Genomic DNA, 27,207 nt, shown 5'->3' with positions numbered 1-27,207 from the left:
CTTTCATGATCTAAGCACCCACTAAGCAGGGATTTATAGAACTTTGAATCCTAAGGGGCTCAAAAGGGGTAAAATGTTACCTCTTGACTAAGGTGATTAGATTACAAAGCAACATGGCCCAAGTGCTGCGGGACTATATGCTCATTATCTGAGACAAGAGTACCATGGAGCACAAGGGTTTTTTTTGAGGCACTGAGCAGACCTCTCAAAGACATCAGAGACAATGATGGAGTGATGAAGGGTGTCACTGTGATGCTAGCTGGAGACTTTCATCAGAATCTGCCAGTAATACCGAGGGGAACTCGAACTGAAGAAGTTAAGGCATGTGTCTGTGGCCGCTCATCTGGAAACTCTCAAAAAGAACTTGAGGGTCCACTTGAAGTATAATGTCGCCGCAGGGCAATTCTCCAAACTCCTACTCAAAATAGGGGATGGAGAGTATCCTGAGAAAGGTAACCATCCCTGCAGGCCTAGACACAGTAGTGAAGACCCTAGCAGACCACAAGCCAAGATATGCCCTGATATTGCCGATATCCAAAAAGTCCATGGACTGGCTGTGCGAGCGTACCATTCTGACTCCCGAGACTGACACGGCTACAATCATTAATGACACTCTACTTCAGTCATTCAAAGGAACAGAAATGTAGTACAGGTCGGTGAACTACCCTGTTGAGTTCCCCACCTCAAAGTGGGAGTTCCAGTGATGTTGCTGTGGAACCTCAATCTGCCCAAACTCTGCAATGGCACCAGGCTGCAAGTAAAGACACCCTACAGGATCGTCACCGAGGCCACAGTATTCACTGGCTGTGCACGGAGGGGAGAGGGTGTTCATAACATGCATACCACTCATACCATCAGAGCACCCCTTTAAGTTTAACAGTACCCAGGGGCAGTTGCTGAAGGTGGCAAGGATTGACTTGAGGGAGGGATGCTTCTCACATGGGCATTTCTACATGGCCTGCTCCAGAGTGAGCTCACGCAGCAGCCTGGTGATCTTAGCAACTGAGGAGAGATCCACCAATGTGGTTTACAAAGAACTTGTTAAGTAGAGAAAAACAAGGTTTACATACGTCTTATAACCCACATTTAATTCATTCGTGTTAAAAAAAAGTTTAAAAGCTAAATTTATTTAAATGGATACTACCACGCTCCTTTACCCCAGAGGCATAAAATGAACTACAGAAAGAATATAAGTTAAGTTAAAATGGGATGAAGGAAATGGAAATAGTAAATATCTAATGTCTACCCAGGTGAAACCAGGCACATCAGCTGGTATGTTATATGTAACCTCCAGTGCCAACATATTTGTATCCATCTTTTCCACACTAGGTACCGGCATATTATATTTAGCAGTTTCCTGTAAATTTTCTAGCAATACAGTACCTACAGTATAACCCACAATGGTACACAACACAGCCTATATTATTGTACCTTTTTTACTTCCCAGTCAGTAATTATAAAGCAACTTAAAAAGACAAGTTATATACCCATTATGCCGGGTTTTACCTTTAAAAATAACTAATTTTAAATCCCTCAGGCCAAATCTCTGAAAACATTGATAAATCTTTCCTTGATATATAAAACCCCAACAGGTACTTAAAGTTACAGATACCATACCTGGGAAGTAATTGCTATTCAATCTCTATCGTCTAGACCTATTTTAACCATGGCCTGATGGCCAAAACCTTCTGGCAAAATGTAGTTAGAATTCTCTAATCTTACAAAATGTGTGGTTCAGCAAATCAGATGTCTAGCACTTTTAAGTAGAGATGAGCGGTTCAGTTTTGACTCCCGATCCTTTTGCCAAATTAGCTCAAGTTCAGATTTTTGTTATTTATTATCCGGGAAAACGTGAGAGCCGGATAGCCAATAAGATGCAGGTTTTGAGATCCCAAAATAACTGAGTAAAGCCAAACTGCTCATTGCCACTTTTTAAGTCCAAACTGAAGGACGCAGGCAACTTTGCAATTCGGTCCTTGCTAATGAGCAAATGCAGCAGGAGGTGTATTTGCGATCCCAGCAGTGTGACTAAGGTCAGAAGTTGGGATCACCATCGCGACCATCGGGCTGCCGGCAAGCTGAGTAAACCTTAGCTTACACAGGCTGGCCATCTTGCGAGACCAGGAAACTGCATCCATGGACGCAGCCCTGGCCTTGCTACTCTCCCGTTTTCGGACATACCGGCTGTCCCCGCACCGCCTCTTAAATGCCTCTGCCTGTCAATCAGGCAGAGGCATAGAAGAGGCTGAATGCAATTAGGCAGGAGTCAGACCCGTTCTGCGCATATGCAGAATGGTTCCTGCGCACGCCTAAATTCCTGATGATCAGGAATCTGCGATCAACATTGCACATACGTGCACTGCTGATTCAGCCTCAAAATCAATTTATTCACTAATATTGTATTTCTTTAGATGTTAAAAACGATTTAACACTTTAAATTATGATTTCATTAACATATTAACTAGATTCTATTTAATTCCCTGCGTAGGAATATATGTTTACTATATGTGTGATAATAAGCCATATTGCAACCTTAACAAGTATACAGTATATGAGTGTTTCAGTTCGCTAGTAAAAGATGTTTTAGAGAATGACATGTGCCTTTTGCCATTTGCACATATTTTAAAATAACATAATTTTACATGTCTGCAATAATAATATATTATATTGTATAGCTCTTCACAGAACAGATAATCCCATCTGTAGCTTATAAAATGGTACTGTAACACATCAAAGAAATTAAGTATAGATCATTTTTGGATGTTATTTTAATCAGAACATATGCTTTTTTTCTTCTTGTTACTACATGCCATTAATACAGAACATCAGGTGAATATTTTGTTGAATTAAGATATTTTTTTCTGTTTTGATCCTCGGTTAGTTGCCAGGTTTCCGATTAAACTTTGATTTACAGCAGACAGCAGACTAGACATATTGTGGAGAAGTGACTGAAAACATGTCTTATTTATTTTTGCATCTAATGATTTTTCCAAATTTACTTACCCAAACAAAATGACTAAACCAGTGGATTATGAATAATAAATAGTGCAGGAAATATTATCGAGGAAGAGCAAACATTTATTTTCCATGATTGTGTCTGTCAAACACAAATGGAATGATTTACATCCCAGGCACTGCTGAAAGGGTAGACTGACCTCCCTTATCAATAAAAATAATTGCACAGTAACCATGGGGGAGATCTATCAAACCTTGGAGAGAGATAAAGTACCAACCATTTAGCTTCTAACTGTCATTTTACAGGCCATTGGTCCATGTACTAAGTGGAGTTAAGGAAGCAGAGAAAACCCCGATACACATCGATTCTAGATATGTACTAAAGGGATTTCTCTACCTTCATCCTGCTTGCACTAAGTGCTGGCTAGGATATCGGTGCATCATCTGGATCACTTAGAACTGACACAGGAACCTATGGCAGTGCTAAGTATCCCAGGTGTCAGTAAGAGAAGAGATTACTTAATGGCTGGTGTCTTCTACTGTGCTGGTATCACCACCTGTAGCTGCTGTTATCTGCTCCTCTTCACGTACGAAGCAGAAAGCTCTGTGTCTGGATGTCAATAAAGTTTGTTAAATAAAAAAAGAAAAAAAATAGTTCTCTCTGCTGCTGGTTCACTGGATTCAGAAAGTGACAGAAGCAGAGTGTGTCTGTGCGGCCATCGCCAAGGGGGCAACTTATCGTTCATCCTTGTTCTTAATACAACTTGTGGTAGCTGCCTCCTGCTTTGCGCTGATAACAGGGGAAGCAGATGCAGCTTTAACTCTCTGAAAAGTGGAGTCTTAGTACATGGGGCTGTGTGTTTGAAAAATTACAGGAACTGATTGGTTGGTACATTATCTCTCTCCACTTTATCTCTCCAAGGTTTGATACTTATCTCCCTATTTTTGATTGTGTATAACTTGTACCATACATGACTACCAATGTATTACTGTAATTATGTAACTACTGTAAGTGCACTCTGTATTCACAAACATAAAACCGTACTGTATATCACAATTTATGGAAACACATTGACCTCTATTGTTTATATTTTATCTAACCTCATCAACATTTTTGATGCAGGTAATGTGCTTGGGCAATGGTGATAGCATTTGAGGAACATGGGAACTGCACCGGAATATAGGCAAAACATTTGTGTTAGATATTTTGAGCATAGATACCTGAGATTTGATTTTACAGTATTTTTTATGGATTTATATGCTGTAGATGCATATTACATCAAGATGAATGCATGTTCGCACAAATTGAGCTAAAATATATATAATGGCACACCATATGCCCCATGTAAATCTAGAAATAACAGTTAATACATATTTTTTTAAAAGTACAATATTTATTGCATCACCTGAAATGCATGACTTCAAAGTGATTGTATCAGAAGTAAGGTATTACCAAGCACACACTGCAAACAGAGGCCCTCATTCAGAGCCGTACGCTCTGAGCAGAGCGCACGCTCTGAATGAGGGCCGCCCTCCATGAAAATGGAGCGTCCTCCTGGACGCTCGTATAGCTGTGGGTCACCACCCACAACCTATACGAGCGTGCATTTTGATGGCCGCGATGGTCGTGACCATCGCGACCATCGAAACTGCGAGCCGGAGCCTGTGGTTGAGGTTTTCAACCGCAAGCTCCGGAGTGATTTTGGCTCTATCAGAGCCAAAATCACTCCCACTGACATCACTAGTGATGTCAGTGGGCCGGCTTCTGACGGGAGGCGTTCCCGTGGGAACGCCCCCGTCAGGGAGGCACGCCCCCGGCACGCCCACCAAAGGGGGCGTGCTGTCAATCAACATCGACAGCACGCCCGCTTTGATCAGACACAACGAGCGCAGGACTTTCCTTCGCTCGTCGCGTCTGGCGCATGCGCACGACGGAGCTCCCTCCGTCGTGCGCATGCTCAGTGCATAACATCGACCCACTTGCGAGCGGACAGCCGCTCGCGAGTGGGTCTGAATCAGGCCCAGAATGCGAAGGTTCAATAATGAAGGTAAAAAAGAAGTGCATTAAGAGATATATACTGTACAGTATTTGGTTCTTGAGTATCTTACAGACAAATTGTTACTATTGTTGTAAAGATTGAGCTTTTGTACCTTACTGATCTACAGTACTTCAGCACGGCACAGTATTAAAGTAATCATTTTACAACTTTACTTTTGTGGTAACACTGCTCCACCTCTGCACTGTAGAAATCTAACCCCCTAATGAAATACAGGTAACGGTGGATGATTACATTTTGCTGTAGAGCAGAATAGGTCCTCCTAAAGGGTCCCATTTTTCAAAAGTTCCCCACAGCTCAGTGGAATGGTGCCAGTAGAGAGACACTTGTAATACCGGATGTCACAAGCTAGCATCTCAGGGACACTGTGCGTGACTTTTCACTGATTCTGCAATGCGTAGAAGATGCAAAATGGAAAGAAACAATGTGTTATGCTACTTCTTATGAAGCATCTCAATTGCACCAGGTGTCTTGCACAGTATGGCATATAGATGCTTGGTGTAGGAGGACACATCTGTATATAAAAAAATACTTAAGTGGCAATAATATTAAATAGAAAACTGCCTTTTATTGTATTTAATATAATTATCCTTTTAAATCAAGTGGCTTTTTGAAGCATGAAATTAGAGCCACAATTACTGTAAATGTGTATGCGGCAGACTTTTTTTTTTTTCCTTCGATAAGTATGAAAAACAATTGTATATCAACAAATTACTAAAAATAATTGGGAATATGTTTCAATGTGAAAGAAGTTATTGTTTCTTTTCATTGAAACTCAGTCACAGAGTAACACACAGTATATTTGTCAAAGGCCTCTGGGCACAGACAAGCAGCTGTACATTCCTGCTTTTTAGCTGGTGAACAGGATCTGTGACAGTCTAAAGTAAGCTCCACCATAACATGCCATTGGGATGCTGCCACTCACTGTACTATCTCCAGTGTCGGCAGAAATAGTAAAGTCATTCCAGTGACCATTGGCTGGAGCCAGAGCTAAATGTGTGGGTCTAAGGAAGAAAGGGTATTCCTGGGGACCATATTCCTACAGTAATGAGCGTTGAAAAATCTGTGCAAGTATGATGTTAATTTTTGTTTTTTTCTTATCTCTTCTTTCTTATTTCACCTCCTGTCAACAACAAAGTTTTAGTCCAACATGTCACCTGGACCGAGTACGTGGATTAATTTGTGATGCCTGTGCTCCTGGATATACAGGGCAGCATTGTGAACGGTAAGAACTTGATACCTTAAAGCACATTGAAACCTTACATTTTTAATACATATTCCAACAGTAATAAGATAATGATGTTACAGTATTGTTATCTCTTTGTTACAAAAATTAATGTAATAGGAGTGTCGCTAACATCCCATGCATGCTTAAGTTGATTTGTACTTTACTATATACATTAGCTGGAGACCAAAAATAGGTTGTGCCAAGAACTTAGTACCATAGTTCAAAATAGGGAACTGTATGACAATGTGCTATATACATTTCATATGTAAGTAGCAGAAGATACAATTTCCTAAACATGGGAACGTTACTTGGAAGTACAGCGCTCACTACTGCTATGTTTATGATAGATCCTGCAGCAGGCATCAAGGGAAGCATGCCAACTATGCAGATCAGTTCTATGCGTTTACTTTGTGTATTTTATGTTATTGTTGGTGCCTTACTGCATTTAATTGGAACTGATATAATGATAAATAATAACAGATTATATATTCTGTATACTGTACATAAATATATATACTGTAAGTATGTTTATATATACACTGTAAGTGTGTGTGTATATATATATATTTATATAAAATATATATATATATATATATATATATATATATATATATCTCACATACTTTAGAGTGTGTACTTTATTCCTGCCTTTTTACTTTTTTATTTATCACTCTCCAAGCGTGACGTTATTGATACATGTTCTTTCTTGGTTTAAAGTGCTATATTTTCAGCCTACAGTATTCTAAGTTTAGAGTTTGAAACTCTCAAAAGCAACAGCTGAGATAAACATCTCTGCAGATCCTATTTCAATTTCAAACCTCTTATGGTAGAGGGTTAGAAATGTAACAATTACAACTTGACATTATAAAAGAGGCAGAATGGCACCAGGGACTGTAACATACTATAAATCTGCGCATATCAAGGTTTGCTCACGCTCATTCTCTGGTTCCCAGTTAATTCTCAAACTGTTTATCGGAAAACATAGATCATATTTATTTTTAGTATGTTATTTATGTTACAGTATGTTAGCATTTTTACTTTTTTTCTTTTTTTGCTGCACTGCATATAAATGCCTTCTTATCCAGTTTACCAGTTGCTATCATTTGTGTTTTTCTTATTCTACCTAAATTCTAATTTCTTTAGAGAGGGAAAATTCATAGTGTAATTAAATAATTGATTGTGCAGAAATCTTATTGAGGGATTCAGTGACCAGATTATGGTTAATATATGTCATGCCTGAACACACTTCCAATGATTAATACTAGAGGATTTAAACATACACCCTTCCTGCTTGGTAGGGGTTCATCTCCTTTGGTGGGGGTACTTCTTAAATGACCTTTTTTCTCTGTTTAAGTGGAAACCATTAGCACGATTTTACATTATTTAGTAAAAAAATACTAGTAAAATATTCTGCCAATATTAAAGTGACCCATGACCTACTTATGACTAATTTGAAGGGTTATATGTCCTTATTCATACTGCTTGACCACTCTGCTCAGTTTTATGCAGTCGACCATCATCTTTTCATAAATATTCGTCACTCTCTTGGCCTTTGTGGCACTATTCTCTCCTGTTCACCTCCTACCTTTCTGATAATTCCTTCAGTATCTCTACTAGTTACTCATGCTCCCTTCCTCTTTCTCTATCTTTTGATGTCCCTCAAGGCTCAATTCTTGGTCTTTTACTTTTTTCTCTAAACCTTTTCGCTCAGTGAACTAACACTAATAATCATTTGCATCCACAACAACCTTTATGCATATATCACAAAAATCTACCTCTCTTCCCCTTCGCTTTTATCCTGTGCATTTTGCTGCCTTTCTACCATCTCCATTTGGATGCCCCAGCACTACCTAGAGCACAGCTAGATATGCCCACACCAATACTTACCCTCTATAAACTGTTCTAAATGCAGCAGCGTGACATATCTTTCTCTCTTATGCTCCACTCTATAAATCCCTACACTGGCTCACCATTATTTCCAGAATTCCAGAATTCAATTTGTGTTTCTCTTCCTGGCCTCAACCTGCTCCTCCCTTTCATACATCTCTTATCTCGTCTCAAGGTACATTCCTGCCTGCACTCTTCAGTCTTATATTGTTTATATGATTTATGACCCTGACTAGGGCAAAAGAGTTTTGTTGCACCTTGCAAATAAACAATGATGATGGCGATGATGGTATATTTTGTTTCTGTTACTTTGTTGAAAATAACAGCAATTAATAATGTAATAGCAGTATCTACAGAACATAATTAATCCCTGGCCATTATTTTAATGATAAGAATTGTTAGTAGAATAATTTAATAATCATTTTCAAAACATATGCCGTGACATTTTCTAATTGGCAGCACAATTTCTCTCTATTCACTTATGCCAGTAATAAAGCTTATAGCTTGCACCACAGCTCCTGAAATCATAGCTGAGCAGTATTTACAGGTCTATTGTTGTTTTTTACTGTAGTTGTGCCCGGTGCTGTCAGTCAAAGTCTAATTTCTTGCTAATCTATTGCTCTTGACAGAGGGGTCATAGTAAGTTGAAATTTTCATGGCTAGATAAATACATTTCTGTTTACACTAATAATATGGGAACATTTTTTAAAAATTGAGTAAGAAAAATTCCAAATCTAGTAGAATCCTAATTTACAAAGGATTTTTTCAGATTTTGTTATTTTAACACTCTTTTCTATATATTCCACTTTCCTCATATATTAACTTTTCTGTATTGTTTGCTCTTAATATATGCTCTAGGTGACTCACAACAACATAATATGGTTGTTTATAAACTGCACACTTCAATTAGACTTTACACATAACAGATTAAGGTCCCCATTTACTAACGAGTTTTATCACCAAAACGAGTGATACATTTCACTGTGTATGATAAATGCTGCTCCAGCCAAACAGCTCCCAACTGTCATTTTTCTAACAGTTGACAGTAGAGAGCTGATTTATCATACACAGTGAAATTTATCACTCATTTTGGTGATAAAACTCGTTAGTAAATGAGGCCCTAAATTTCTTGGTTTTGTTCACAGTATCGCAGCAGTCAGAAAGGAATCCTATTGTATTGGCAGAAAACAATGTGTTTATGAAAACAAGATGCTTTTAAGAAATCTCTTTTTTAATCCCTTTATTGGTAACAGCAGTATGTATACAAATACAAAATAAACATTTTAAATAAAATGTGCATCCTGTTAAATGCAATTCAACATCTTAAAAACCTTAGTAAGCATATTGCAGGGTTCGATAGATAGATAGATAGATAGATAGATAGATAGATAGATAGATAGATAGATAGATAGATAGATAGATAGATAGATAGATAGATAGATAGTTAGATAGATAGATAGATAGATAGATAGATAGATAGATAGATAGATAGATAGATAGATTCTATTAATCTATCTATCTATCTATATCTATCTATCTATCTATCTATCTATCTATCTATCTATCTATCTATCTATCTATCACTATTATAATAATGTTGAAATGTGTGGAGTCAGGATATTTTCCTCTTTGCATAATACAATAAAAAATCTGTATTAATTGTGGGACTAATATATTTTCAAATGCGTTAAAATAAGCTATTGAAACCCACTAGCGCCACAAATTTAGAGGGTTATTTTTATTTAAGTGCTAATTGTTTTGTTTGTAAAATCTTTGTTCACTTTTTCAACTGAGGTTTGGTAAAGTTTTGGAAAGGCACAGCTATTCAAATATTGTTGAATAGTGAGTTTTTTTTTAAATTATGAATGCTGCTTCTAGCCATGGGCAACTCCTTATTTAGAGATGCAAAATCCAATCTTAGATTTCTTCTCGTTGTTTTTGCAAGTCTTTGGAAGAGCATTGTGTAGCGACAGTTGAAGCCATATTATCTAATCTGCAACAAGTTTCACGTTCTGTCAGAGAATACACTATTACCTTTAGGCAATTGATGGAATTTGGCTGCTAAAAAAAAACACTACCGGAAGAAACTAAATGATGAAATAAAGGATGAATTTACGCTTATAAATTCACCACACGGCCTAGAGGAATTTATGGACTGCAACATCGCTAATCACTTATGCCTTACTAAATGGCAGAAAGAGAAGCATAAAACACACAGCACTCCAAAGCCAAAGTTACCCAACCATGTCTAGATTCACTACTATGCCTGTACCTGAGATTTCAGACTCAAGCCTTCTGTATACAGTTAGGGGTTCTGGTTCCACTCTCTGCTGAAGAGAAGCTCCATCAGAAACTAAACTTAAGTTTGTAATGCACTAGTCCTATGCATTTGCTAGCAGAATGCATCTTACTTAAGAAAATTCTGTCAAAAGTAGAATTAGTATCAGCAATTAAATGTTCTAAAACAAAATGGAGCTTTATATAAAGAAAAACAATGACATCTAAACATCCTGTGAATCCAGCAATGTTTGTTAGAGGTAAAACATTTCTTGTTACTTAAATATTACATTTTAACCCCTCAGCATTGACTCCACACATTTATATAGCAGTCAAATTATAATACATATCATTAAACATTGGATACATTAACTCAATATTAACAAGACTCTCAAAGAATATATTTAGGACTATTGGGGAGATTTAATTAGCCCTGATAAATTATTAGGGGAGAAAAAGGGATTGTAATTGTTGGTCTATCAAAATAGGCACTGATGATTGAAAATGTCCAATTATGTAAAGTTCTAGGTTGCTAGGCTCTTCAGACTCATTGCTTATTTTTCAGCTCGTGATTCTCTAGATTATTTGACTCAATTTTTCTATGTAGCCTTATGGGTCCAAAACATCTGCGATTAATTGTGGCAATTCCCCACTTTGCCGATGACTGGGTTGGGTCATCTGCAAAATCCAACATGTTGGAAATAAATCCTTGATTCGTCGATGTGCCCCAATAATGATCGGAATCAGCGTATTGGGATATATAACATGCTGTTTTTTGCTGATCCCCCCAACAAATCACTGATCATCAGAGTTCGCCGATCAGCGGATTGGATCAACATTGACAGAACGGGGAATTGGCACTTAGATATAAGGCCCACATAAGTCATGTGATGTTTTGTTTTGAAATTTGATGCTAAAGTTAATTTTGCTCTCTGGGTTTGATGTGCTCGGATGATGCAGTCTTCATTTTTTAATTGCCCAATCACCTGCTTTCTGTAGTGTATGTGTGTTACAAATCTGCTATTAAGGTGTAATGTGAGGATGTTACTTTTTTGTGGGCAGAACATTGTTTGCCTCTGTCTCTGGTCTAGGAGTAGCCTGAGATGATAATGGTTAATGAGGATTTAGGCTAAACATGTTTATCTTGAGTATATATTAAGTAACTTCTAAATAAATTCCCCTTTTGCTTTTTTATGTACTTTTCTTCCATTAAAGTGTATTAGTTCTTGAATAGCTGTTGAAGTTTTTTGTGAGCAGAAGAGGTAATGCAGAAGAGGTTCTATTCTTATGTCTTATGCATAAAGTATGTCATTTCATTCTTATTCATGATGAATAATACTTGAGCACAGAATAAATTTTGAGATGAGCTGGCACAGGAAGTTCAATGTAGATTTCATATAAAATGCGAAGCAGAACTATGAAGCACAATGACATCTGTTTGTTTTATTCTATATCTATAAAGACTTGATTCTTTATTGAATGGATTTCTTCTGATATGTAAAATGTAGTACACAAGTCTGCATCAAGAGGTCAGAATAAAGATAAATCTTTTTTTTTTTGCTTTACTTGTGCTCAGAATCTTACTGTTATGTTAACAGTTACGTATATCATCAGCACTAATCAAGGACCACAAAAGCATATATATTAACTGATCCTCTCCTGGAGTAGTCTTAGTAACAACACAAATGTATATAAATTAGACACATAAAATAATAAAATAAAAACTATGTATGAAATGTTCAAAACAATCGTACAAAAACTGCACATTATTTTAATGGCCTATTGACACATTCAACATTGCATGCCAGCTCATAATTGTTGTTTCCAGAGTGTGCAGCATAGTTAATCATTATTCTAATTTAACAGTACCAGGACACATTGACAATCAAGATGTATGTTAGTATACTAACGTACATCCTGTATCCCAATGATTGTTAGTTAAAAAATTGGTGCATGTAAACACAGTTTGTGACAAAGCTTTAGGGAAACACAGTAGACATCTTTCAAAGATAAGTGCTGTTTCTTTTCTGTTGATAATTCTAGCTCTTTATCAGCTAATGAATATAAAGCCAAGGCCCAGTTGCCCAGGGTGCCTGAATAGCACCATGCATCCAATAGAGCTGTTGCAGAACTGGCCGGAGTGTCCAGCAGCCTTTAGAGCTTCCTAAAGTGTCCTTTGGAGGCTCCAGGTAGTGCTCTGCTTCCTGGTGCCGGCGGAATTGTAGGGATGAAAATCACCCTGTTATGGTGCTGTATACAGAAGCTTGCTGCTAATGATAACAACTGCAACCTAGTATTTGGCCTCAGTATTTAGCTACTGACTACCTGTAAAAGTATTTGCAGGACTTCACTATGATTGTAAATGCAAATAAATATGCTGGAGGTGTGATCTTCAGATAAGTCCAATGAGACTATGGGCCTGATTTAGAGTCGCATGTAGGTGCATATGGAATTTTTCATACTGGGTGTGACTTTGAGGCAAACATATGTATCTCTGGATCTGCAGAATATTCATAGTATGCAGGTGAGCCCCATGTTCACTTGCAGTTAAATTGGTGTAAGTGGGCAGCATTGGGGTTTTCACACTTAGGATAAGTGTGCTGTGGATGAGAAGATAGAATTGAGGGTTATTCAGAGGTGAGTAAACACAGAGATCTGGCTGATTTCAAATTGATCTTTTTCACCAATATTAGGCCTAATGGAAATGTATACTTACTTACTTATAATGATGACTATTCTGACAAGCGAATATATAGGAGTGGTGTGGCCACACAGATGTGGCCAACTCTAAATACAGGCAATGATCTGCTACTATATTCAAGCAATCAATAACCCCTCAAGTGAAGACAGTCAAAGTAAGTTCATCATGCATAGTAAAGAAACGACAGAGGTCCTGCAACAGCTCACAAGAGAAGGAAGACCAACCATCCAGGATCACATTAAAATGCAAGCTGAAGCATGAATCTTTGTATCTGGGCAGATGCAGTGTGTAGTGTCTTGTGGCTGATGATCAGTTTCGATAATGACAGACCGACCAGAGTGAAATTTTTATAAACGTTCACCAATGCCTAGAGCTCTTTCTTGATCGGAACATACCTGGATTCAGTCTTTGTAAGAGCTGTGGAAGCAAAAGCAACAGGTTTGTTGCGCTGCATTGCTCAAATGAGGAACAGCCTAGTTACTTAACCAGTTGTGCTGGTTTATTAATAGATAGCAGGTACAGCCATACTTATTGTTATACAAAATGGTAGATGTAGCATAGCTTCAATGCAGGGTTCTATACAGCTCACCAGCCGGTGAGTGTATGCTGCTAACTTGTAGAGGTACAGGGATTGCAGAATAGATTTATGCAGTAATACACTGGGGTCTCTTACATGGAGCTAAGTAGGAGACTACTATCTTTTGTCTCCCACCATTCATTTCTACACAATGCAACGGGAAGATGACTGCATGTGCTGCACTTATTTCTAACACCCCTCCCCCCTCCTTGTTACAAGCTTCTCCACGTTACACAAACATTTAATTTCAGCTTTTTCATAAAATAAATTGGGTTAATCAAATGAAAAGGCATAAACACTTTACATACTTCAACTTGCCTTCTTGGAAAATACTTTAGCAAAGTTTCCTTCACTGATAGCAGTCTCTCGACTCATTAACTTGGAACTTCTACAACTATCATGATTCTTGATGCTTTTCACACTTGTGGTTTTTAAATCTTGCAAAGTCTCTTTTCCTATCTTAGATTTCCATTCACACCAATCAGACTTTGGTTTTGGCTTCTGGATACCTTGAAGCTCATTGAATGCAATGTTTGCAAATATCTCATCGTACGCTTCTCCTAGGTGGCTTGCCAATATTTGATGTTGCAGAAGATCCTTTCTGCAGTTGAACTTCCACGTTGATAGTTTCTGACTCAGCTATATCTTCAGCTGCTGGTACTGTATGTCCAGTGACACATATTTGCTTTGTATATGTCACAAGCCGCCACCACATCTAGTTGGACAATGGTGCTCCTGGCGATTCTCTTAGGCATGTTGCTGGGAGACGGAGATGCCACACTGTCAACTCAATGTCATCCCTGCTGGGACTGGATTGGTTCTTCCTCCTTTTTTTCTGTCCTGCTGATGCACTGCTCAGATGCCGGTGATAGCATCTTACACGTGTTTCCAGTTCCATAGAGTTGGTATCTCTCATTGTGATTGTCAGCATCTCTAGTCCTGAGTCTATTGTGTCTCCTGTTTTATAACATTCCAGCGGCATTAACTGCACTGCAGCATCTGAGGTTCCAGCATAACATCGCGGCTATCTCTGCTGTAGAGTGCCTCCAGCCTTCCAAGTGTCATGTCTTGTTCTGGCAGCACAGTGTGCACTGCTGCGTCTGAGGGTCTCCAGCATTACACCGCAACTACCTCCTCAGTGTGTGTACACATCATCTCCCAGTTGACACACCACCTACCGCTGGCATAAACCACACTGTGCATCTGAGGTTCCAGCATAACATCACTGCTTTCTCCGCTGCAGAGTGCTTACAGCATTCCAAGTGACATGTCATATTCCAGTGGCACAGTGCGCACTACTGCATCCGACGGTCTCCAGCTTTACACTGCAACTACCTACGCAGTGTGTGCACTTCATCTCCCAGTTGCCGCATCACTTCCTGGCGGCATTAACTACAGTGCTGCATCTGAGTGGACTTTATTGTACACCAATATTGTTATCTCTGCCAATTTATTGTTATCTCCACTACTCTGCATCTCGGAAAACATCTCCAGCCATTCAGGCTGCTCTGTGACCATCAGGTCACCTTCTTGCCAAGTATCTCCAGCCCTCAAGACTGCTCCGTGACCATCAGGTCACCACCTTTGCCAAGTATCTCCAGCCCTCAAGGCTGCTCTGTGACCATCAGGTCACCATCTTTGCCAAGCATCTCCAGCCCTCAAGGCTGCTATGTGACCACTAGGTCTCCACTTTTGTCAAGCACCTCCAGCCCTCAAGGCAATAGCCAAGCTAGATAAACTTTATTAACTCTGAATCCAGCTTTTGTCTTTTCTCCATTGGTATATGTACCGAGGCTGTATTTCCAAAAGTTCTAAGATGTCTTATACATAGTTTTCCCTTTGACCACACTTCAATAGGCGTTATGTCCTTTAGGACAACTGTAGGAGAGTGATTCTTGAGATAAACTGCTGTGGACACGGCTTCTGCCAAAAACTGCTTGTCTAGGCCTGCTTCCTTTTGCAAACATCATACTTTCTCCACTAGTGCACAATTTGCTTGTTTACTGACACTGTTTTGCTCAGGAGTATAGGCAATGGTCAATACATTTTCTATTCCATATTTTCTTAAGCATAGTTTTACCTGTCTAGATCATCTGTGCTTGAATCTGACCTTCCACAACATTTCACACGTTAATTGCATTTCCATAGCAAAATTCCAGGTTGTATAATTTTCTGCACCTTTTAGCTTGATAAACCGATAAACCTCTTTTTCAGTGTAGCCTCTGTATTTATGCTTCTTACAGACATAACTGTGCAGCTTCTGTATTTAATCAGCTTTGCTGCTGCTATACTGCACTGTAAACACTCTGTGTTGTCCTCATTCTGTGTCCTTATGCCTTTTGCACTACACATGTGCCTAAGATGGTGTCTGTATGCTGCTTTGGGCATCCTAATAGCTTGTTTGTCTGGGTCTGTCTGTGTGTCTGATACTTTAATCCTATGTGCCTGGGCCCATAACCCGTTTGAAATGTGTGTGCAGGTTTTGATACTGCAGATTTACATAGGCACACACCAGCAAATTAATCAAACTATGAGCAGCCCAGTCACTTAACTAGTGGTGTTGGTTTATTGATAGATAGCAGGAAGAGCTGTAATCACTGTTATACACACTGGTAGGTAGAGTATACTGTAGCTAGAGCAAAGCAGGGTACTGTACAGCCTAGTGCCCAGCATGTATGCACAGTGAAGAGCGCACTGCTTTCTAACACAGAAAACTGTAGAACTGGACAGCAAGATGGACATTAGTTTGAAGACAACAGAGATATGGTGAGCATCCCAACACAAATTAGATTCTTTATGAAAAAATGGGTGAAGTGGAGCAGTATCCTGTAATGTGGTAGGAAATTTGTGGAAACATTGGCGGCTAAGCTTGGTGTGGGTGGTAGTGATGGCTCAGGGTCTCCTCCAAACTGAACTGCTGATATTTTATGATAATATCAGATGTATGATTGAAGTTCCACAAGTAGTGGCACATTTACTGCTTTGCAGAACTGGCTGACAAGTCTAAAAATGTGCAGGCTTTCACACTGCTGAATCTTGTTGGTGCTGAGGCTGTGGATGAAGTTGACACTTTGGCTTATGCAGAGGAAGAAGATAAACAGCATTCAGAAGTCTTACTTAGTAAGTTTTAGGAAATATGCCTAACTGTAAAAAATGTGATTGTAGACAGGTACACTTTCAACACAGCAGTACAGAACCCCATAGGAAACATAGAGTGCTAAATGTAATAGGGTCTGAGTTTTAAAAATGTGCGAGCATAGAGCTATACTTGCACATTTTTAAAACTCACCCTATGTAAAAGGGTGCAAGAGCATGCAAACTCACAATGGAATGCAATGGAAAACTCACATCCAGATGTTTTGCCATCAATGAGTTCTTTAGGGCCAAGAAAGTCTGTGGCATATGCAATGATTATATGGAAAAAAGTCCTAGACTGCACACCCTGAATATATATAATAGGAGGTGCTACCTGTTGAGACTATTAATGCAGACACAAAAAAAAGACAGATCACAGGTGCACAACTCCAAATTACTAATTATATATAAATACATTTTGCAATGAAATTTTGCAATAAATAGAGGTTTTTAGCATAATCATGGCCAACGTTATGGGCCTACCCACCATATCCAGGTAATATCTGTAGGGTAGTTCCCTAAGATACTGTGGTTCAAATCCAGGGTGCAGGACACCCCCAAAACCAGCTGAGCCGAGCCACCCCAGGGCATCGCTCTAATGAGAAAGGTAAAGTATAGAGTAAGATAGATAAGAGCAGCTACGGCTGCATATATAGAGTAGAAAAGTGAAAATACATATATAATAAACACACAGTAAAAGTATTTAAAATGTGCAAAAAAGGAACAGTGTTATAATGCGATGCCCTGAAGCAGACCAACCAAAGCAATCCAGGGGACCCACGCCCCAAAAATGAACCCAAACCTGTACTACAGTATATAATTTAAAGAACTTACCTATATTATGCCTTGTACTAGTGTGCATACAAATGCCAGACTCCATGCTGTAAACCAATGGGACAGAGGTGCTAGTCCAGGCTGAAGGTGTCTCATGCCTTCAGGTGTGCAAAGAAGCACACTGATTAGAGTATATGGGAAAAGTCCTAGACTGCACACCCTGAATATATATAATAGGAGGTTCTACCTGTTGAGACTATTAATGCAGACACAAATAAAGACAGATCACAGGTGCACAACTCCAAATTACTACAGGTTGAGTCTCCCATATCCAAAATGCTTGGGACCAGGGGTATTTTGGATATCGGAATATTCCGCAATTTTGGAATATTTGCATATCATATTGAAATATCTTAGGAATAGGGCCCCAATCTAAACACAAAATGCATTTATGTATTATATACACCTTCTACACACAGAATGCATTTATGTATTATATACACCTTTATACACACAGCCTGAAGGTAATTTTTTACAATATTTTCAATAATTTTGTGGCTCAAACAAAGTTTGTGTACATACATGAAATGCATTTATGTTTCATATACACCATAAACACACAGCCTATAGGTCATTTTATACTTTATTTTTAATACTTTTGTGCCTTAAACAAAGTTTGAGTACATTGAACCATCAAAAAGCAAAGGTTTCACTGTCTCAGTCATGGTAAAAATATTCCGTATTTCGGAATATTTGGATATAGGAGACTCAACCTGTAATTATATAAAAATACATTTTGCAATGAAATTTTGCAATAAATAGAGATTTTTAGCATAATCATGGCCAAGGTTATGGGCCTACCCACCATATCCAGGTAACCTCTGTAGGGTAGTTCCCTAACATACTGGGGTTCAAATCCAGGGTACAGGACAAGTGAATATAATATATAATAAACAGGGCATTGCATTATAACACTGTTCCTTTTTTGCACATTTTAAACACTGTTACTGTTTGTTTATTATATATGTATTTTCACTTTTCTACTCTATATATGCAGCCGTAGCTGCTCTTATCTATCTTACTCTACACTTCACCTTTCTCATTAGAGCGATGCCCTGGGGTGGCTCGGCTGAGCTGGTTTGAGGGTGCCCTGTGCCCTGGATTTGAACCCCAGTATGTTAGGGAACTACCCTACAGAGGTTACCTGGATATGGTGGGTAGGCCCATAACCTTGGCCATGATTAAGTTAAAAACCTCTATTTATTGCAAAATGTCATTGCAAAATGTATTTATATATAATTAGTCATTTGGAGTTGTACACCTGTGATCTGTCTTTTTTTGTGTCTGCATATGTAATGATGCTACATGCACACACCTCCTACTTGAAAAGGGACTGGCTCTAAAAACTGCTATACACATATGCATGTTGCATGAACAGTACAACAAAAGTGTGTGGGAATTTTAAAGAGAAGCTAATGTGTGCGACATCCATCATCAAGCCCAGCAACCATTATGCTGTATGAATTGTGGTAGCCACCACTACTCTGTGCAATGTTCTGCATTTAACAAACACGGCAATGCTTGTGGCAAGTTCAATCACTTTTCAAGATGGTGTAAGTCCAAACCCAGAAATTCGGACAAACAATTCAGTGCAGAGAAGAGAAAGGTAAAATATTTACCACTATTACTGACAAAGAGACCCATAATGTCATGAGAATTAACATAGACAATGGCACCAAGTATAATATTATGTTAAAAGACCTTCTGCACCAGCATATTACTGCTATGCCGGCAATTGATTCAGTATTTCTTCTGCAATGAACCACACTGTTATCATAAGCCACAAGCACAAATGATCCACTAGAGTGCTGGACAATGCTGTGAATACCAGCAGTAGCAATGATGCCTAGTAATATGTAAGCAGTAGTAGTAGTGCTTATTAACTTGTTTTCAGTAACAGTAATGCCCAGTAATAAGCCACGAGTAAAATATCCCCAATATCCTCTGCAATAAGTAACCATTAGCAAAATTGTAGTGTTGACAGGTTTCACATGACTGAGATTCTGAGTTTTGCAAATACATTACTTTCCCTAAAGTCCTTGTGTGTGGATGTGCCACAAGAATGAATATGCTGTCGCACAGTCAGTCACCTGTCCTCTCTCATCAGGCTTTCTGCTCCTCTTCCTGTTACTGTATTCTATTTCTGTAAGTCCTTTCCTGTCTGCTTCAGCAGTCATCATACCCCAGTAAAGCGGCTGGCTGTGATGTTAATGACTTCAGAAAGCAATTACGTCAGTACTATGGAGGATTCAGTTTCTTTAATTCAGAAAAACACCACTGAGTCTAGCTTCATGTGCACATTAATATTACAACTAGTGCCGCTAAACGATCAGTATCCAAATAATATAATTAAATGCATTTTTAAAATATGTTTACTTCAATAGTTCTATGAGCCATGAAACATTGTCAAATAAGTAGTACAGATGTGTCCTGCTATATTGTTACTGCGTACGCAGCAAATCGCACCACGCACGCCGCGAGGCGTGCACCCGCAAGCAGATACGTGCACTGCATTTGCACCCACACCTCCATAGGATTGCATGGTGCGATCGCAGTGCACGCCATAGTGTACCATAGCATATGCTGCTGCGGGTAGTCGCATGGCGCGATGCGTGTGCACTTTTGTAGCACAATTGGCAAAGATGTAGCTGGACAAATCTGTTTATATTAGAAGGTATTACATTTTCATCTTCATAATCATAAGACTTGAGCACATTGAGATGGTCATTTAGGCGTGAATTCAGGAGTAAACTAAAGTGCATTTACATGTTTATTTTAAGTAAGATGTGCGCAGACCCTCGTGTTTTGGTTTTGGTCCTAAATCTTCGTGTTTTGGCAAAACCACACAGAAGTGATTTGGTATGGATTTGGATTTCTTTAAAAATTATTAAAAAGCTAAAATCATTTAACTTAGCCCTGTTTTTGCCCCTTTAGAATTATTAATATCAATAACAATCATTTCCCGTAATTTCGAGTCAAATATTGACCACCCCACAGCACCTGAAGTCACAATGGATGGACTTAAACGCAATACATGAGATCTATTGTTTAAAAGAAGACTTTGGCCCTCATTCAGAGCCGTACGCTCTGAGCAGAGCGCACGCTCTGAATGAGGGCCGGCCTCCATGAAAATGGAGCGTCCTCCAAGACGCTCGTATAGCTGTGGGTCACCACCCACAGGCTATACGAGCGTGCAGTTTGATGGCCGCGATGGTCTTGACCATCGCGACCATCGAAACTGCGAGCCGGAGCCTGCGGTTGAGGTTTTCAACCGCAAGCTCCGGAGTGATTTTGGCTCTATCAGAGCCAAAATCACTCCCACTGACATCACTAGTGATGTCAGTGGGCCGGCTTCTGACGGGAGGCGTTACCGTGGGAACGCCCCCGTCAGGGAGGCACGCCCCCGGCACGCCTACCAAAGGGGGCGTGCTGTCAATCAACATCGACAGCATGCCCCCTTTGATCAGACACAACGAGCGAAGGAATTTCCTTCGCTCGTCGCGTCTGGCGCATGCGCACGACGGAGCTCCCTCCGTCGTGCGCATGCTCAGTGCATACCATCGACCCACTTGCGAGCGGACAGCCGCTTGCGAGTGGGTCTGAATCAGGCCCTTTGTTTTAATCAGAGCTCCAAAGTGATTCCAAACTGGGATTTGATTCAACTCAGAACCCCTAAGTTCTGGGGTGCTTTTCTCAAAAACCCAACCACTATTCTTTAATTTTATGCTGCACATTTTGCCATGCAGGCAAATCAAAATAAACACATAAAAGTGTCAGCATAGAGGCAAGCTTAAAGTGCATTAATATAATCTTAAAGCTCGAAATGCGCCATTCAACCATAATCATCTTGATGATTATGATGAATGGTGTTTTAAATAAACAAAAATAACAGCACCAGTGTTCAGAGCCTGGGTAGATTGTGACAATTACTGGGAATGAACAGCATAAGGTCCTCAGGCCCTGATTCAGAGCCGGACGCTCTGACAGAGCGCTCGCTCTGAATCAGGGCCGTCCCTCTTAGTTTTGACCACCCACAGCTATAGTGAGCGGCCAAAAAGATGGTCGCGAAGGTCTAGACCATCGTGATCTTCGGGCTTGCGACGAGACCCTTGCGGTAGGGTCCCGTTGCCGCAAGCCCTGGAATGGTTTTGGCTCTATCAGAGCCAAAGCACTCCCACTGACATCACTTGTGATGTCAGTGGGGCCGGCCCCAGATGGTAGGCGTTCCCATGGGAACGCCTCCATCTGGGCAGCCATGCCCCCGTCACGCCCACCAAAGGGGGAGTGCTGTCACTCACCATCGACAGCACGCCCCCTTTGGTGCGAGATCCATAGCGAAGGCTCGGCCGTCATTATTCGGGTCTTACGCATGCGCACGACGGAGCCGCCTCCATCGTGCGCATGCACACTTGGCCAACATCGACCCGCTTGCGAGCGCTCAGCGCTCGCGAGCGGGTCTGAATTAGGCCCTCAGTTCAAAAGCTGCAATTATCACCAGGCTGTGGCAACCAATATTCAAAACATCAATATCACTATTTTCAGCAGACATGCATTTTAACAAAATACTTTTAGGGCCTGATTCAGACCCACTCGCGAGCGGCTGTCCGCTCGCAAGTGGGTCGATGTTCTGGACTGAGCATGCGCACGACGGAGGGAGCTCCGTCGTGCGCATGCGCCAGACGCGACGAGCGAAGGAAAGTCCTTCGCTCGTTGTGTCTAATCAAAGGGGGCGTGCTGTCGATGTTGATTGACAGCACGCCCCCTTTGGTAGGCGTGCCGGGGGCGTACCTCCCTGATGGGGGCGTTCCCATGGGAACGCCTCCCATCAGAAGCCGGCCCACTGACATCACTAGTGATGTCAGTGGGAGTGATTTTGGCTCTGATAGAGCCAAAATCACTCCGGAGCTTGCGGTTGAAAACCTCAACCGCAGGCTCCGGCTCGCAGTTTCGATGGTCGCGATGGTCACGACCATCGCGGCCATCAAAATGCACGCTCGTATAGCCTGTGGGTGGTGACCCACAGCTATACGAGCGTCCAGGAGGACGCTCCATTTTCATGGAGGCCGGCCCTCATTCAGATCGTGCGCTCTGCTCAGAGCGTACGGCTCTGAATGAGGGCCTTAGTCTGTATGGATCACCTAACACACAGGTTCTCAAACTCGGTCCTCAGGACCCCAAACAGTGCATGTTTTGCAGGACTCCTCACATAATTGCAAGTGAAATAATTAGCTGCACCTGTTGATCTTTTAAAATGTGTCAGAGAGTAACTAAGACACCTGTGCACCTGCTAGGCGACCTGGAAAAAGTGAACTGTGTGGGGTCCTGAGGACCGAGTTTGAGAACCACTGACCTAACACATCAAATAAAATTTAAACAAAACGGACAAATAAGTAGATTTTATTGAAATTTCAAAAAGGGAGAAAAAGGTAAATGTGATTTTTTTTTTTTTTAAATAAACACCACAGAAATACTTTGTGGTTCCTGCATCCACATTAATCCAGCATTCCAAAATTGTAACCAGCGGAATTCCCTGCAGAGGTTTTCATAATAATTTAAATGCTTCCAGTGTGTAGGAATAATTTGATAGCCCAACAAGAACTACAGTACCAAGAAGTATTTTAAACTAGATAGCCTACCACAATAAATGCCCATCTTTTATTTCACACAAGATGACAGAGATGCGGACATTAGTTTCTCACCATGTGTGGAAAATTTTATTTCTGTGTACTGTTTAAGTCATCCATAAATAATTACAAAGGAGGCACATTGGACCTGATTTAGTAATACGGTAAAATGTAATCACCCAGCACTCAGAATGAAATCAGCAATAAGATTTTTATATATATATATATATATATATATATATATATATATATATATATATTAGGGGTGTGCACCGGCCACTTTTCGTGTTTTGTGTTTTGGTTTTGGATCTGGATCTTTCTTCGTGTTTTGGATCTGGATTGGTTTTGCCAAAACCACCCTTCCGTGTTTTGGGTTCTGGGTTTTGTGTTTTGGATCTGTATTTTTTTGAAAAAAAGCATAAAAACAGCTAAAATCACAGAATTTGTAGGTTTTTCTGCTCCTATGCTATTATTAACCTCAATAACCTTAATTTCCACTCATTTCCAGTCTATTCTGAACACCTCACACCTCACAATAGTGTTTTTATGTCCAAAAGGTTGCACCGAGGTAGCTGGATGACTATGCTAAGCGACACGAGTGGGCGGCACAAACACGTGACCCATCTAGGAGTGACACTGCAGTGGCAGGCAGGATGGCAGTTAGAAAAACTAGGCCCCAAACTGTACATAATGCAAAGAAAAAAAGAGGTGCAAGATGGAATTGTCCTTGGGCCCTCCCACCCACCCTTATGTTGTATAAACAGGACATGCACACTTTAACAAATCAATCATTTCAGCGCCAGGGTCTGCCACACAACTGTGGCTGAAATGATTGGTTTGTTTGGGCCCCCACAAAACAAGCTGGCAATTAATGTGTCCCTGCACAAACTGGCTCTACGGAGGCAAGATGTCATCCTCATCCTCCTCATCCACCGATTCCTCACCCTCTTCAGTGTGTACATCCTCATCCTCACAAAGTATTAACTCGTCCCCACTTGAATCCACCACCACAGGTCCCTCTGTACCTTCTGGAGGCTGGTCTCCCTGGAAGAGCTGATAATTCATTTTGATGAACATCATCTTCTCCACATTCTGTGGAAGCAACCTCCTACGCCTTTCGCTGACAAGGTTCCCGGCTGCACTAAACACTCTTTCGGAGTACACACTGGAGGGGGGGCAACTCAGGTAAAATAGAGCCAGTTTGTACAGGGGCCTCCAAATTGCCTCTTTTTCCTGCCAGTACAGGTATGGACTGTCTGACATGCCTACTTGGATGCTGTCACCGATGTAATCCTCCACCATTCTGTCAATGGTGACAGTATCATATGCAGTGACAGTAGACATGTCAGAAATTGTTGCCAGGTCCTTCAGTCCGGACCAGATGTCCAAACTTGGTCCTGCCTGCCCTGCATCACCGCCAGCGGGTTGCTTAGGATACCTAAGTTTTTTCCTGGCAGCCCCAGTTGCGGGAGAAAATGAAGAAGGAGCCGTTGACGTGTCACGTTCCGCTTCAGCTGACAGTGTGTTCACCAGCAGGTCTTTGCACCTCTGCAGGCTTGTGTCAGCCGGAAAGAGAGACACCACATAGGCTTTAAACCTAGGATCGAGCACGGTGGCCAAAATGTAGTGGTCTGATTTCAACAGATTGACCACCCTGGAATCCTGGCAAAGCGAATGAAGGGCTTCATCCACAAGTCCCACATGCCGAGCGGAATCGCTCCGTCTTAGCTCCTCCTTCACTTTCTCCAGCTGCTTCTGCAAAAGCCTGATGAGGGGAATGACCTGACTCAAGCTGGCAGTGTCTGAACTGACTTCACGTGTGGCAAGTTCGAAGGGCTGAAGAACCTTGCACAACACGGAAATCATTCTCCACTGCGCTTGAGTCAGGTGCATACCCCCTCCTTTGCCTATGTCATAGGTGGATGTATAGGCTTGTATGGCCTTTTGCTGCTCCTCCATCCTCTGAAGCATATAGAGGGTTGAGTTCCACCGCGTCACAACCTCTTGCTTCAGGTGATGGCGGGGCAGGTTCAAGAGTGTTTGCTGGCGCTCCAGTCTTCGGCACGCAGTCGCTGAATGGCGAAAGTGGCCAGAAATTTTTCGGGCCACCCAAAGCGTCTCCTGCACGCCCCTGTCGCTTTTCAGAAAATTCTGCACCACCAAGTTTATTGTGTGAGCAAAACATGGGATGTGCTGGAATTTGCCCAGATGTAATGCCCGCACAATATTGGTGGCGTTGTCAGATATCACAAATCCCCAGGAGAGTCTAAGTGGGGTAAGCCACTGGGCGATGATTTCCCTCAGTTTCTCTAAGAGGTTGTCGGCGGTGTGCCTCTTACTGAAACCGGTGATACACAGCGTAGCCTGCCTTGTAACGAGCTGGCGTTTCTGAGATGCTGCTACTGGTGACGCTGCTGCTGTTGCTGCGTAAGGTGATACATCTACCCAGTGGGCTGTCACAGTCATATAGTCCTTAGTCTGCCCTGTTCCACTTGTCCACATGTCCGTGGTTAAGTGGACATTGTGTACAACGGCATTTTTCAGGACACTGAGGACACTTTTTCTGACGTTTCTGTACAGTCTCGGTATCGCCTGCCTAGTGAAGTGGAATCTAGACGGGATTTGGAACCGGGGACACACTACCTCCATCAATTGTCTAAATCCCACTGCACTAATGGCGGATACCGGACGCACGTCTAACACCAACATAGCAGTCAAGGCCTCAGTTATACGTTTTGCTTCAGGATGACTGCTGTCGTACTTCATCCTCCTCGCTAAGGACTGTTGGAGGGTCAATTGTTTAGTAAAAGTAGTGGTGTTCCTACTTCCTCTCTGGGATGATGAACGACTCCCAGCAGCAGCAACAGCAGCAGCGGCAGCAGTAGGCGTAGCAATGCAGGATCCTCCGGAGGAATCCCGGATAGGAGAGTCAGTCATGCCAGTGACATGGCCTGCAGGACTACTTCCGATCCTGACTAAGGAGGAAATTGACGAGGAGGGAGTTGATGGTGTGGTTTGCAGGCGCTTGGATACAACAGGACAACGGGATTTAGGTGTCCCTGGACTGCTTACGGTCTTAGCCAAAGTTTCTGAACTTGACAGTAACTTTTTATGAACGCGCTGCAGGTGCCGTATAAGGGAGGATGTTCCTAGGTGGTTGACGTCCCTACCCCTACTTATTTCACATTTACATATGGTACATATGGCAAGACAGTTGTTGTCCGGATTTGGATAGAAATATTGCCAGACCAAAGAGGTGGAATGTTTGGTCTTCTGCCCAGGCATGACCGTGATGGGCTTTTTCATCCCACGGACAACAACTGTCTCCCCCGGAGCCTGATTTAAACAAACCACATCACCATCAGAATCCTCCTCGCCAACTTCCTCCTCAGCGCCAGCTACACCAGTATCCTCATCCTGTTGTACTTCAACAGTGACATCTTCAATTTGCATATCAGCAAGTGGACTGTGGGTGCTCCTTTCAGCACTTGCAGGGGGCGTGCAAATGGTGGAAAGAGCCACCTCTTCCCGTCCAGTGCTGGGAAGGTCAGGCATCGCAACCACCACCACACTTGGACTCTCCTTGGGGATTTGTGATATCTTCTTAGAAAGCACAGTTCTTCGCTGTGCTTTTGCCAGCTTAACTCTTTTGATTTTTTTAGTGGGAGGAGGGCTTCCATCGTCATGTGAAGCTGAACCACTAGTCATGAACATACTAGGGATCGACCTTAGCCGTTCCTTGCCACTCCGTGTCGTAAATGGCATATTGGCAAGTTTACGTTTCTCTTCAGCTGATTTAAATGTCTTTTTCAAGGTCATTTTCCTGAACTTTGCCATTTGGGATTGTATGTGCCCTCTACTATGACATTGGGCATCGGCCTTGGCAGACGACGTTGATGGCATGTTATCGTCTATGTCATGACTAGTGGCAG

General features: G+C 41.2%; 1 protein-coding gene across 1 annotated transcript in view; it reads left to right on the top strand.

Moving 5' to 3' along the window:
- The window catches only part of LAMA2 (laminin subunit alpha 2), a 901,593-nt gene that overhangs the window by 471,947 nt on the left and 402,439 nt on the right, over positions 1 to 27,207 (top strand). The window contains exon 18 of the mRNA XM_088452064.1: positions 6,151 to 6,237. Coding sequence (XP_088308190.1) covers positions 6,151 to 6,237 — 87 coding nt within the window. The remainder of the gene's footprint in view (positions 1 to 6,150; positions 6,238 to 27,207) is intronic.

Source organism: Taudactylus pleione, unplaced genomic scaffold (assembly GCF_031769625.1).
Source record: "Taudactylus pleione unplaced genomic scaffold, aTauple2 ptg000006l, whole genome shotgun sequence".
Classification (NCBI taxonomy): domain Eukaryota; kingdom Metazoa; phylum Chordata; class Amphibia; order Anura; family Myobatrachidae; genus Taudactylus; species Taudactylus pleione.
The sequence above is the reverse complement of the archived record's forward strand: the minus strand, read 5'-3'. Positions and strand labels throughout refer to the sequence as shown.